The sequence below is a fragment of the Planococcus citri genome, chromosome 3 (assembly GCF_950023065.1).
Source record: "Planococcus citri chromosome 3, ihPlaCitr1.1, whole genome shotgun sequence".
NCBI classification, from domain to species: domain Eukaryota; kingdom Metazoa; phylum Arthropoda; class Insecta; order Hemiptera; family Pseudococcidae; genus Planococcus; species Planococcus citri.
The window spans coordinates 13,428,316-13,442,167 of NC_088679.1; the positions used below are offsets into that span (position 1 = coordinate 13,428,316).

Genomic DNA, 13,852 nt, shown 5'->3' on the forward strand with positions numbered 1-13,852 from the left:
CTTCCACCGTTAAAAGTGCATCATCACGCAGCTTTTTTGAACATCCGGATTCATAAATGGCGGTGGAATTATTATAGTCCTCTTCCAAAACGGGTAATATGGCTGCTATTTTGTACCTCGGTTTGTGGTTTTGACAATTAACGCGTATCAACGAAACTACTAATATTAAAATTACTAAAAGTGCGAAGTGATTATTTTCCATGTCACCATGCGATTGTTTTACGTATTCGTAAACGTGTGGTCAAAACTAGGTATATTTTCTTGCGTCCAAAAGTAAGGAAATCGACTTCAACGTTAATTGAGAATTAATGAATTTTTATTTAAAGAAGCCCCGCAGCTTAAGCTTTTTTGCGTCTACTGTTTGACACAGATTACTTATTAAATTAATTAATTCTTTAACATAGATATCAGATGAGAACAAATACATACGATTTGTACAACAACATAGCAACAAAATGTGAACATAAATCGATAAGCGTTTGATTATACCTATATGAAATCATATCAGTGTATTCGCGAAATATCAAAAAATGAATAAATCACCTCGAAAATGAATAAAATGAACCGCACTTCTCATTAAGCAAACATATAATGAACTATGATTAGACGAGTGATTGTCTAATTGAGGTAAATTTTATGTGTTAATTGATGGCTAATTGCCCAGATATTAAAACGTTATGCTCACGGGTGCTACAAAATCCAAACGATTATAAATAGGTACTGTGCGTAATTAGATATGATGTAGCCTACACTTTCTCTAAAATCATTAAAAATGTGTAATTAAGTGAGTACTTTCTGTGTTATAGCCTTTTTTTCGTGACTTTGAAATCAAGTCATTGAAGATACCGGTAGGCGTGTGTATGTTTGCAAATGGATACTTAGTTTAATTATTTTTGAAAAACTGTAAACTTATAAGTAGTACATACATGGATAGCCTTTTACTCGTATTTTCATATTACAAACAGTCGAAAAAAATACAGATCCCCATTTAAAATCTAATTTAAAAATAATATTCACTAAGCTAGAAATCTATCGGATTTTCGCGAATATATAGGTACAGAAAACAATCATAACCGAACTCAGAATGCAGCGTGCACGTTAACTGGGTACCTACTGAATACGAATTCGAATAGATTAATCTGTGCATTACGTACTTGTTTAATATATGTACTTACTCGTTTATCGGGGCCAATTTCCATTGCTTATCATAATGCTTGACGAATAATTTAACTGATATTTAAAAAGGTACAGTCATAATGGTGGATTTGTATAACGTGTCAGGATGATGTTGATTATCCAAAGCGTTTAAATTTTTTTTGTGATATAACAGAAAATTTATTCGATGGTCAAATTTTTCATCGCATTTATACAATTAAGAATACCTTCTGCGTTTCCTATAAAAACCGAAAACAATATTATATACCTCTACCTACCTGCATCATGCATGTATTTCTAAACACGTGTACCTACGACCCGACCTATCTAATAGGAACTTCTATGTACAGAAATTCGAGTATTTTTGTTATCTCACGAACTTGATAATTTTACGATGTTAGTTACTTAATTAGGTTTAATCAAACCAATGAATGAATTTTATTTATTTGTTGCAGGTGAGTGTTTACTGTTCAATGTTGTTCATGTAAGTAGATAATGCTTTTTTTCAAGTGGAGATCTCAGGCTGGCAAATAGGTATGATGTACTTAATAACTTGATTTTTTAGCCTGGGTTTCAAAAATTCATCTTTATTCGAACTATTCTATCGTTCTTGAATAACTTCTAGAACATGAGCTACCTATATTAAAGAATCATTTTTTCGAGAAAATTTATACAGAGGAATAAGTTCTTCTTTGACTCAGCATTTCGACCAGAAAATAAAAAGTAAATATTAACCCCATGTTAAATCGATCCTGTGTCTTCCTTTCCTCTGCAGGAAAAGGTGAATAGAATCTCTCTTCTTCATTGTGGAGATGAAACTTATAAATGCTCGTCGAAATTTAACAAATTAATTATAAAGCTGAAGATCAACATTAGTTTTCTCACGATCAATTCATTTTATTTCTCACGTTTTACAGTATCTATTTCAAACACTGATTAAAACAGTGTCTGTTTCAAACACTGATTCAAAACATTTGCTGTTTCAAACACTAATCGAAAAACAGTGTCAGTTTCAAACACTGATTCAAAACAGTGTCTGTTTCAACCACTGGTTTTAAGTTGGGTGTGAACACACACACTGATTGAAAACAGTGTCAGTTTCAAACACTGACGGAAAACCGTGTTTGTTTCAAACACTGATTGAAAACAGTCTCTGTTTCAAACACTGATTTGAAAACAGTGTCTGTTTCAAACACTGATTTGAAAACAGTGTCTGTTTCAAACACTGATTTGAAAACAGTGTCAGTTTCAAATACTGATTAAAAAAAGTGTCAGTTTCAAACACTGATTTAAAACAGTGTCGGTTTCAAACACTGATTGAAAACAGTGCCTGTTTCAAACACTGGTTTTAAGTTGGGTGTGAACACACACACTGATTGAAAACAGTTTCTGTTTCAAACACTGATTTGAAAGCAGTGTCTGTTTCAAAGACTGATTGGAAAACAGCGTCTGTTTCAAACACCGATTGAAAACAGTGTCTGTTTCAAACACCGATTGAAAACAGTGTCTGTTTCAAACACCGATTAAAACAGTGTCTGTTTCAAACACTGATTCAATTTACTACGTTTTTACGATTTTTCAAATTCAATATTTCAATAACGTAGCCTAATAATTTTCAATTTTTGCTAATGAAAATTTTTTCAAAAAATAATTCAACAAGCTTGACAAATAAAATAATTATTCTTCTAATTCTTTTTTTTCTCTCAATCTGATGGCTATTTCTGGTCTAATATTTAATTTCTGCTGATGATGAGGTTCTTCTCTGACGTGCTTGCGAATATTAGGTGCCATGGTTGCATAATAGGCTTTTGTGTTTTGCTCAGGTCTACGCAACATTATGTTCAATTTTGGTAAAAACAAGAACACCAGAACCGACAGCGAATTTATCGAAATGGCTAAATTTACCACCAATATCTGTGAAAAAATTCCAATTGTGCGTGAGTACTATTATTGACTCATTCGTTGAATTATTCCGAGACGGTACTTACTTTATACTCGCTGACGAGGTACATCAAAAAGAAAAACATGGCTATTATGATCGTTGTGACCATTGAAAACGCCACGTGCATGGTTTCATTGTAGTTTCCCGGCAGATTTCGCGTTTTGACCGCGAAATACATGCAGAATAAAATTAACACCCCGACGAAACCAAATATTTTCATCAGAAAAAATCCATTCAAATAATACGTTTTCAGTGCGTAATTTAAAACATCTGTCTCAGTGTTCATTGTGTCGTTGGTTTGTACCGCGTGCCAGCAAATCAATGACTGCAGACCTATTAACGCCACGGCTGTTACAATCTGGAACAAAAAATGTGAAAACAGTCAGATACCAACGTAAATAAATATAATGACTTTTATGTTCCTACCTGTGTTCTAAGGTTGCTACAAATTGTTGACTTTACCTGAGCCGTTATGGAAACAAATTTTGGATGTATACTGGGAAACGAATTCTCGGATTTGGGCAAGATGCGCGCTATTCGAATTGTTTTCATCAATAAAGCAGCGTATATCATCGTGAAACCAGTCGCTGGCAGGACTTTCGCCGCTGGTGTTTTGAATTCCCTGCTCAAGGCTGAGATGAAAATGGTGATATCGGCCAACGCAATTCCAGCGAACATTACATAACACAGTTCTTTCGTTGTTGACTTGACCACGGGAGTGTTTCGTTGCTTGATGAATATAATCGATACGATAATCGTCAGTATGACAGATGATGAAGAAAAACACATGCATATCAAATTCTGCCAATTGTACCATTCGGTTGGTTTTCGGATACGGGTAGATATGGAAGCGCAGTCTAGAAATGAGAAAAACTTGATACACTACCTACCTATTCAGTATTTAACGCGATATTCGATTCATTTCGCAATATTTACTGACGAGTTTTATTTCGGTTTTCATCTGGTATTTCACCAACGTCGCATTTTATGCATAAGGTCTGATTTAGATTCGTTCTTTCCAATACATCGCATTTAGTACAAGTCCAACAACACCGATCCTTTTCAAAATTCTGTGAAAGAATTGCGCATAATTTTTGCTGCCAAGTTCTCGATACTCTAGCTCTGCATAAAATGTGTGATTTACGTACCTTCTTGTATCCTGCTGAACATGGGTCACTGCAGTGAGATTTCACTTCATCTGATGAATATTGAAAATGTTCCTTGTTCATGAACAATGGTATAATATTCGGTTCCCATCCCGTTTCCGTATCGTTCCAGTAGTCTTCGCTCAAAAATTCCCAGCCTCTTCTCAAATATTCTGCGATTTTGATGAAATTATGAGGTGCTACATTGTTTGTTTCTTGATATTTGTATACTTCAAATCTGTGTTCAACATCTTAAATTAATTACAACTCGACTCAATGTTTCAGTCATTACATGTCAAATCGTCGATGTTTTTGCACTTGAGGTAATTTGCGCAATTTCGAGTTCGACCTTTTGAGAGAAATAATGTACCTACTTATGTATTTTGTCGTAATTTTTGAAGAAGCAAAAAGGTCGCTTCAGTGTTTTGATTCTTTTGCTAATCGTCAGCATAAAAAGTTGTACTTGGGGTAATTTTTTTAGAATTTTTGAGGACGGACGTGATGGAGAAGTATGATTTTTTCATTTTTTTGGTCAACTTTTGGCAACACTGTACCACCGTCTCCAAAAAGCGCTTCAACAGGCCCAGAAACTAGTAACAGTTCTATGTTTGTACATCATTATTTTGTCATCTTAAAGTTAAATCCGCTCATTTTTTTAAAAAATCAACGGAATCGTTGCTAAAAAAAAAACCGTCTGTTTTACTTTCCGCGGTTATGGGATTACGGTTTTACATATTAGGTAGGTATACTTACTTTTCACCATTTGGTAATCTAAAACCATCAAATTCCAGATCTTCGCCGAAAAATGCAATCTATGTAGAAATAGATGAATTTATTAAAATGAGTTTGCCGCTTAAAAGTCTACAAGTAAGTGGGAATATACTCGTAATCTGTGTACTCACTGGGGAATCCAGTTCTGGACGACTATTGGGTGTATTGTGTGCCACTAAAAAAACTGATTTCATGACGTTTAGGACCCGAGAACTATTCTTGTAAGTTTTTTCATATATATCTGTACCTTAAAATAAAAACAATATTACGCGTTATTAATCATTTCAATCCTATTTCATAATGAATTTTACTTTAACTCGAGGTAAAATTGAACAAAAATAGGGTCAGTCCGCCAATTGTTCGCAGGTTTGTCATCGTGGTTCCTTATCCTTCACAGGACATTGGAAATCGCATTTTTGTGGTTGGTACCCTAACAGGGTGAGGCGAATGCCTATTGCCACTGCGATTTACAGAACATTGGAAATCGCATTTCTGTGGTACCCTAACAGGGTGAGGCGAATGCCTATTGCCACTGTGATTATTCTAGGGAATCGACGTTGTTTTAAACTTTCACTAGTAGTTTCCCGTAGTAGTTTCCCGTTTCTTTCTATGCTATCTTCAAAGTAGCGCATACATCACTGGCTGGGTTTTTACAACAATGAGTGCTGTAATCATCACTACCTATAGTTGCTCAAACCAGTTACAGCTTTTTGATACCAGCAACAAATTGCGTGCATTTCTGTTGCCTCTGCTGTTCTGGTGCTCGGAGCTTAACATGTAGGTAATAGATTTTAAATGCACTACAATGTATTCATTACACGTTAACGCCTGCATCTCTAGCGGGATTTGAACCCACAACCTCTTGTTCAGAAAGCCGTGGCTCAACCTTCTACGCCACTGAGCATGTTCGCAGGTTACCAACACTATAATATAGAGCATTACATTTAACTACGAGTAGGTAGGTATATATCACACCTTGGTAGTAATAAGGTTAAATATCTCAAAAAAGTAAAATTGTACAGGAGAGTGATTTTTTTTTTTTTTTTAAACTTTATTCATTATTTGTATCAACTTATAATTACAGTGGAACCTCGATAACTCGAAATCCAAGGGGAATGGTCATGCATTCGGCTTATAGAGGTTTTTGAGATAATCAGTTTTGAGTTATGCAGGTAAGATTTTGAGAAGTTCGAGTTATAGAGGTTTTACAAAATGAATGAATTGAGAGATATATAAGTGCATAAAAACGATAGAAGTATGAATTGAAATATTCGAGTTATAGAGGTAAACGTCAGACAACGTACGACTTATAGAGGCTTTCTCACTATTTTCGGCAAACGTTTAGCTTCGACTTATGACTGAGATATGTAAGTGCATAAAAGATAGAATTATGAATTGAAATATTCGAGTTATAGCGGTAAACGCCCGACAACGTACGACTTATAGAGGCTTTCTCGCTATTTCGGCAAAATTTTAGTTTCGAGTTACGACTGGTTTGTGTAGTCAATTTTGACTTATCCAAGTAAAGTTAACATTGAGTGTAACGGAGATTTCAAGGGGAAGGGAGGTTGGTTCGGCTTATAGTGGTTTTCGAGTTAGAGTTTCGAGTTATCGAGGTTCCACTGTAATTGTGAGGAATGAATAGCACCTCATTTTAAAGATCTGGTATCTTACCTTATTCATTTAGCATAAGAACACTTTGAAAAATAAAATCTTGAAGAGGAAATATTTCAATGTTTGGAAAACATTTTGAGTTATAACCTTTCATTAAAGTTGATGTGGAGGCGAAAGGAAGCGTCCAAAAAAATTTCATGTTCACAAAATTGTGGAGAATTAAATTTCAATCGATATAACGTTGTTAGTTTTTTTTCTAGAGTGCCTAGTTTTTGAGTAATTCTCAAAAAACTAAAATTTCACCATGTGAAAATTCATTTTTCTGAAAGGTGATCAATTTAAAAAAAAATTTCATTTGGTACAAACTAATAAAAAATGCACTTCTTGCGACTACTTCTATCTGACAAACATTCAAAACAATCAAAACTGTTTGTTAACACTTTGTATGTACAAAACTTGCTCAAAAAAGGTGGAGTTTTTTGAGATGTACCCTTATAACTCCAAACAACTTGCAATGTTGTTGAGATTTTGAGTTAGGCTATTTGCGATTTGTACAAGATCTAGATAATGTACCCAACTCAAAGTGTTATTTTTGGTTGAAGGGGGGGGGGGGGTCATGCAAACCCCAAAAATGCAAAAATGTCAAAATTGATTTTTTTTCAGATGTTACCTTCTTACTCCTGAGGTGCGATATGTGGTTGGTTGGCTATTGATAATTTCAGTCCTCACTTTGCTCATTTTAAAAATTCATTTGGGTAGGTAACTATGCTCTCGACAAAGAATTTTGAAAAAATTAAGTATCATTGTTTCCCTCGTCTTTCCGGGGTCCTAGGTCAAAGGGCTCCTACTCAGTTGATTTCCAAGCAACTATAAAGTTACTAAAGTTGCTAAAGTAAGCCTGTTGGCCTGTCTGCTATGGTGTGGAACTTGCTGAGGATGAGCCTGAGGTATCAGTGAGTTTCTTCCTTGGTCTCCCTCTGCATCTTTTCCCCATTGGTATCATCAGGAATTGTGAGGGTTTAATCTTGTTTCTTTTCGCACCTTACTGCTTCTCATGGTCCTATTTATCAGTCCAGTGACTCTCAGAAACTTTGCAATCTTTCCACCAACATCTGTACTTCTCCCTGGTACATCTTGTTTCCCAGGTCTTTGAAATTATTAACCTGTTTGATGATATATCCATTTATTACAATCTTGCTTCTTACTGGTTATTTTCTTTTGAAAGCCATTGTTTTTGTTTTCTCTCACTATATTCTCATATCATACTTTTCTGAATGTCTTTGTTAGATTGTACATTGATCTCTGTAGGTCATCTTCTGTTTTGGCTATACTGCTTGATCATCTGCGAATAATACATACCTACTGTTGGTATTTTCTGCCTTCTGTCTGTTTTGATTCCTTTTGGCTTCATTTTCTGCCATTCTTTCACCATGTGATCCATGTACATGTTGAATAAAACACAATACAGTGGGCATCCCTGGCGAACTCCAGTACCCTCAGCCTGTCGTAAAAGGCGACTAAAAAAGGATGAGGCATGCACGGAGGCCTAGATAGCAGCCCTACCATTGTGATATATCTGGCATGGCTGATAACCAATTCACATGAAAATCAACCTTACTCAAAATTCACAAACAACAGGAATCCATTTAAAACGTTAAACTAATTACATCATTGGACTCCCTATGTCAAAACATCATTGTATTTTTAGACCCCTTGCATGATCCATCAATTAATTTAGGCTTAAAATTGGTTGAAATGGAAATCCCAAAACCAAAACCGATTCATCCCAGAACCTAAACAAATTTTTTCAATCCTGAAACGAATCCCGAAACCAAAATGAAAATTTTGAAGAATGAATCCCGAAACAAATCCAATCGTGAAATTAATAAATTTTGTTGCCGAAACTAAAATCCAATCCCAAAATTGTTTCAGTCCCACAGCTCTGCGACAAAGTGATTCTTGCTAGAACTGGAGCCCAAATGCCAGTAAGGTGATCAACCAAATAAACTGTGCTGGATTAAAAATGGAATGAAGATAAATGCAGGTAAGACCAAGGTTATGAAATTCACAAAGAAAGAAGATAAAGCGGTGAAAATCAACATCGGAACACAATAGATTGAAAATGTAAATCAGTTTAGATACCTTGGAGCGCTGATAAATAATGATGGTAGAGATCAAAAGGAAATCAAATCAAGGATCAGAATAGCAAAAAGTGTGTTCAATAATCTCATCAATGTGCTTGGAAATCAAACAATGAATTTAATTCTGAGGAAGAGAATTATGCAATGCCACGTATGGACCATTCTGAAGTATCCTCTGAAACATGGACCATGACTGCAGAATGTGAAAATGAATCGTCTGCTTTCAAGATGTGGTGCTACCAAATGCTACTGAAGATCTCATGGAAGGACTTCATCACCAACACAGAAGTCCTAGCAAGAGTAGAGAAAGAAAATAGTACATACATACATACGAGGGATAGTCGGAAAGTAAGTTTCACATGGCTGGAAAAGTATGAACGCGTGGACATTTTTTGACCAAAATTGGAGGAAGTATAGCTCAAACATTCAACCAGATCTGACAAAATTTATTCTGCATTTGGGTGAATTGTTCGTATTTTACAGCGTGATTAGTAGAGTGCTGATAAAAAACATCCGTCCAAATGTAGTATTTGGCAAAAAAAAATTTTTTTCAGTTGTAATAATTATGAGTAAAATTCATCAAGAATTACTCAAAAGATATCATACTAATGTTTTTTCAAGTTGATACGTTATTTGGCGCTGTAAATTGTTCATGTGATGGTTGCAAAATTTCTGGTGCTGAGTGACTTTCGACAATGCCGACATTCAGCAGATTATCATTGAACAATCTACTTCATTTGGATTTTGATTGACCAAAATAATGTTACTATGCTATGTCTGGAGTGGTTCTCAATCAATTTTCCAGTGAATTTTTCTTTTGTTATCTTGGAAAATTAATTTTTTGTAAAATATAATTTTTGGACGGATGTTTTTTATCAGCACTCTACTAATCACGCTGTAAGATACGAACAATGCACCCAAATGCAGAATAAATTTTGTCAGATCTGGTTGAATGTTTGAACTATATTTCCTCCAATTTTGGTCAAAAAATGTTCACGCGTTCATACTTTTTCAGCCATGTGAAACTTACTTTCCGACTATCCCTCGTACATACATACATACATACATACCAGCAGAGGATATGAAAAAAAGGAAAATGAAGTATATTGCACACAAAATACGAGAAAATGGTATTTTCATGCTATTGGTACAGGGAAAAATTTAAGTAAAAACTACGAGGGGGATAAGATGATCAGAGCCGCAGACAACAAACTCGCCAGCCAACTCCTCCCTGCAAAACCCTGAAAGAAACTATTTATCGAGCTTTTTTGAACTTTCTTCATAACTTTTCAAACATTTTCAATAATAGCCTGCAAATCTACAGTTCAAAAGCAATTATTGCTTTTTGCCTCGAGTTATTGTACAAATAAGTAAATTGGCAAGTAGGTATACCAACAAAACCAAGTATTTTACCATCGAATGTTTCGTTGCTGTCAGCGATGGAACTGAAAAGTCGGCTATAACGTTGCCGGAATTTTTCCAAATAAGGATATTCTGTCAAATTTTTTGTGGATATAGATGCGTAATAATCGTGGAATTCTTTCACGTACCCAACTCTTGGCGTGACATAAAATAAGTCTGCAACATTCGGTTCCCATATCACTCTTTCTCTCCACGATTCATCTGTACTTCTTTTCCATCAATTCGGATGGCAATGAAACACGAGACAATAAAACAATACATTCTGCCGGAAATACGTATCTAAAGATTTTGAAAATCGTCTTGAAAACTTACCCCGCGACAATTACGAATTTTCTAGATTTATTCTCTTTTTCTAATTCTTCTTTTATTACATCTTTTACGCGCTCTTTCAATTCCATGATTTGATCTCCATTGCAGAAACAAATAATTACGCTCGCCAAAGTTTCATCTGTTATGTCATCATGTCTTGAGGTTAGACAGATGTCGTACCGTTTTGCTAATTTTTGTGCACGTTCCAGTAACTGTTTGCCTTTGAATTTTTCATCGTTCACTGGAATGATAAGTGAATTTAAGGTATTTTTCGGCTAGAAATTAATTAAATTAGGCATGAGTGTTGTGCAAAAGCACTGAAGTGTCCAACGACTACCAGCGAAGTGATGATGCATCGAAATTCAGCGAACTCTTCGCCCTTTACACTCTTCCTCTCGCTTTTGGATGTTTAAATACTTACGTATACACCTTACCTACTACAGTCAATTCATTTAATACTCACGATCATAAGGGTCCATAAACAAAACGTGCCTCCAATTTTGTTCGTCCACAATTTGAAATATAATATCAAGAATGAAAAAATGACCAGTTGTAGAATAAATTGCCCACGGTGTGGAGATTTCTCCTAAGCTGAAACTCTTATTCAAAGGTCCTGAAATGCTGCAGTGAATTAAATCCATCGATTGGAAAAGTCTATCATAATTGAAAGGCCCGTATTCATCCGAATATATGACTCCTTTTAAGGTACCATTTTCAGAATCTGATTGCTGCGTCTGTAAAGAAAAATCACGATTCGGGTGCAAGGATTATTTCAATGTAATTGTTGAATTATATAGCACATAGCACAAATGTAATTACGTATTATGTCAATCTTGGATGGATTTTCAAGTACCTCATCATATAATTTTGAAAAACCTTTCAGGTTGGTGAGCTTGTTTCCGCAAGTTTCGATTACTTCAATATTTAAGTCGAATTCTTGTGAAACGTTTTTTTTTCTGAAACCGGTAGTACATAACTGGATTACTAAGAGAATTTTTCAATCTGAAAAATCCTGTTTCATGTTGATTCTAGAGTCTACTAGTTCAACAATCGGAATAAGTTAGGTAGGTATAATTATTTTATTGAAAAAAAAAAATTGTTACGTAGGTCTGATCATGCAAAACTTACACGAAATCGAATGCATAATACAAAGCTTCCACCGTTAGCAGCGCATCATCACGCAGCTTTTTTGAACATCCGGTGTCATATTGAATGGATATGAAATTCTTCTCGTTCACTTCCAAAACGGGTAATACGGCTGCTATTTTGTAACTCGGTATGTAATCTTGACAATTAACGCGTGTCAACAGAACTACTATCATTAAAATTACTAAAAGCGCGAAGTGATTATTTTCCATGTCACTACGCGATTGTTTTATGTAGGTACTCGCGCAGACGTGTGGTCAAAACTAGTTATATTTTGTTGTGTGCCAAAGTATAGGGAAATATATTTCAACGTTAATTAACATAAATACAGCGATAAGCGGTTGATTCAATGGCATCATATCAGCGTATTCGGCATTCGCGAACTATCAAAAAAATGAATGAAATGAAACGCACTTCTCATTAACCAAACATAGCATAATGAGCTATGATTAGACGAGTGCATTGTCTAATTGAGATGAATTTTATGCATTAATTGATAGCTATAATTTCCTGCTTATCAAAACTTTATACCTAATCGTAGGTATGGTTGAGTAGTAGTAAATTTTAGGTCATTACTAAACATGATATGACTTTGTGCTTGCACAAATCTAACAATGTTTAAGAATTATTATAATAATTCTCAAGGTTCTACATTTTGTTGACGAAAAAAAATATAAAATTTGTTTTCCATTAATACCCCAGGGTCATTCCACGTCAATTCGACCAAAAAGTGATAGGGGGGAGGGGGTCGGCGACTTTTTTGAAATTTTTCCTGTGGAAAGATCTTCCGAAGGGATGACCAATGGCGCAAATCGCAGCCCTCTAGCCCTTTTTTAAAGGCTGGCTAGGGGTTGTCAAAGTTTTCAGTGAACTTGAAATATCATCCATTTCAGCAGTAGATTACTCGATAACCGCGATACCTACCAAAATGGAATTTTTTTCAATAGTTAGGGGTTTTGAAAGGCCTTTTGGTGATATCATAAAAATCAGTGTTGCCACTTTTTTTGTATGAAAAATTAGCTCGAGAAATTTCAAAACGTAGTTTTCGTTTCGTCCCGACTCTCAAAAATTCAGATAAAAATATATTACGGATAGCTTTTCATGCTGAACAACATATCACAAAATTGAGATGGAATTATTTCGTGAAGTCGATTTAAAAAAGTTGAAAGTTTGCGAAAGAATGCGATTTTTTGAATTAAAACATGAAAAAAAATTTGATTGGTAAAGTTGACCCATTTGACCCCTATTTTTACGTATCCGTTGAAAAAGTTGTAAAAACCCTTTCACTCAATGAAATGAGCTCATCATAAAAAATCAAAATTCGAAAAAATTCATATTTCAAACATGAAAAAAAGTTTAAATTTATTCAGTTCTTTATTTTGACCTCTTCCTGGTGTAATATTTCATGAAAATGTTGATAAAAATTACACTCATAGCAAAAAAATTAAAATTCGTTTATTTTTTGAATCTTTTCGAATTTTGATTTTTTTTGCGATCAGTTCATTTCATCGAAGAATAGGGGTCAAATGTGTCAACTTCACCAATCAAAACTTTCATTTATGTTTTAAATTAAAAAATTGCATTTTTTCGCAAACTTTCAATTTTTTTTAAAATCCACGTTGCGAAATAATGCCATCTCGATTTTCTTATGTGTTGTTCAGCATAACAAGTTGTCTATAACATATTTTTTTTTGGAATTTTTGAGAGTCGGAACGATGAAAACTGCTTTTTGAAACTTTTCGAGCTAATTTTTTGTACAAAAAAGGTGGCAACACGATACCACCAAAAACCCTTTCAAAACGCCTAACTATTAGAAAAAGTTCCATTTTGGCAAGTATCGCGGTTATCGAGTAATCCACTGCTGAAATGGATGTTAATTCAACTTCACTGAAAACTTTGACACCCACCGAAGCCTTTAAAAAAGAGCTAGAGGGCTGCGATTTGCGCCATTGCTGGTAGTCCCTTCAAAAGGTCTTTTCACAGAAAAAATTTCAAAAAAATCGCCGACCCCCCCCCCCCCTTATTACTTTTTGGTCGAATTTACGTTTTTATTATGATTCTCATCATCATTTTATTGATATTTAAAATTGAAAATAGGATTTGAATGGTGCTTTTCAAGAAGGTCCTATCGACCGATAGGACCTTTTTGAGTAGTTCATGAAATTTGAATCTCTGTCGTTTTCTACACAAGATGGTGCAAACCGCAG

At 34.8% G+C, this 13,852-nt stretch overlaps 2 protein-coding genes across 3 annotated transcripts in view; one reads left to right on the forward strand and one right to left on the reverse strand.

Annotated features, from left to right (window-relative positions):
• LOC135841105 (max dimerization protein 3-like) overlaps positions 1-13,852 on the forward strand; it is an 835,585-nt gene that overhangs the window by 650,353 nt on the left and 171,380 nt on the right. The gene's annotated exons all lie outside the window — the stretch shown is intronic.
• On the reverse strand, positions 2,028-11,929 carry LOC135840494 (metabotropic glutamate receptor 1-like). Of its 2 annotated transcripts, XM_065357080.1 has the most exons (12): positions 11,628-11,929; positions 11,353-11,455; positions 10,963-11,233; positions 10,503-10,740; positions 10,182-10,399; positions 5,145-5,260; positions 4,996-5,054; positions 4,246-4,480; positions 4,038-4,167; positions 3,560-3,954; positions 3,144-3,455; positions 2,028-3,069 (listed from the first exon to the last, which is right to left on the reverse strand). In XM_065357080.1, the coding sequence occupies exons 1-12, from the start codon at positions 11,855-11,857 to the stop codon at positions 2,833-2,835; spliced, it is 2,544 nt and encodes an 847-aa protein (XP_065213152.1). In that variant the 5' UTR covers positions 11,858-11,929; the 3' UTR covers positions 2,028-2,832. The 2 variants fall into 2 exon arrangements, with proteins under 2 accessions (XP_065213152.1, XP_065213153.1); XM_065357081.1 differs by lacking the exon at positions 11,628-11,929 and having other exon boundaries at positions 11,319-11,454.

Excerpts from the sequence above, each read along its gene's own strand:
- LOC135840494 (XM_065357080.1), bottom strand. The coding sequence starts at position 11,857 with ATGGAAAATAATCACTTCGCGCTTTTAGTAATTTTAATGATAGTAGTT. Across the intron at positions 11,456-11,627 it reads TATTATGCATTCGATTTCGT|AAAAAAAAACGTTTCACAAG; the intron begins GTAAGTTTTGCA and ends TACCGGTTTCAG. Across the intron at positions 3,955-4,037 it reads TGAAAACCGAAATAAAACTC|ACTGCGCTTCCATATCTACC; the intron begins GTCAGTAAATAT and ends TCTCATTTCTAG.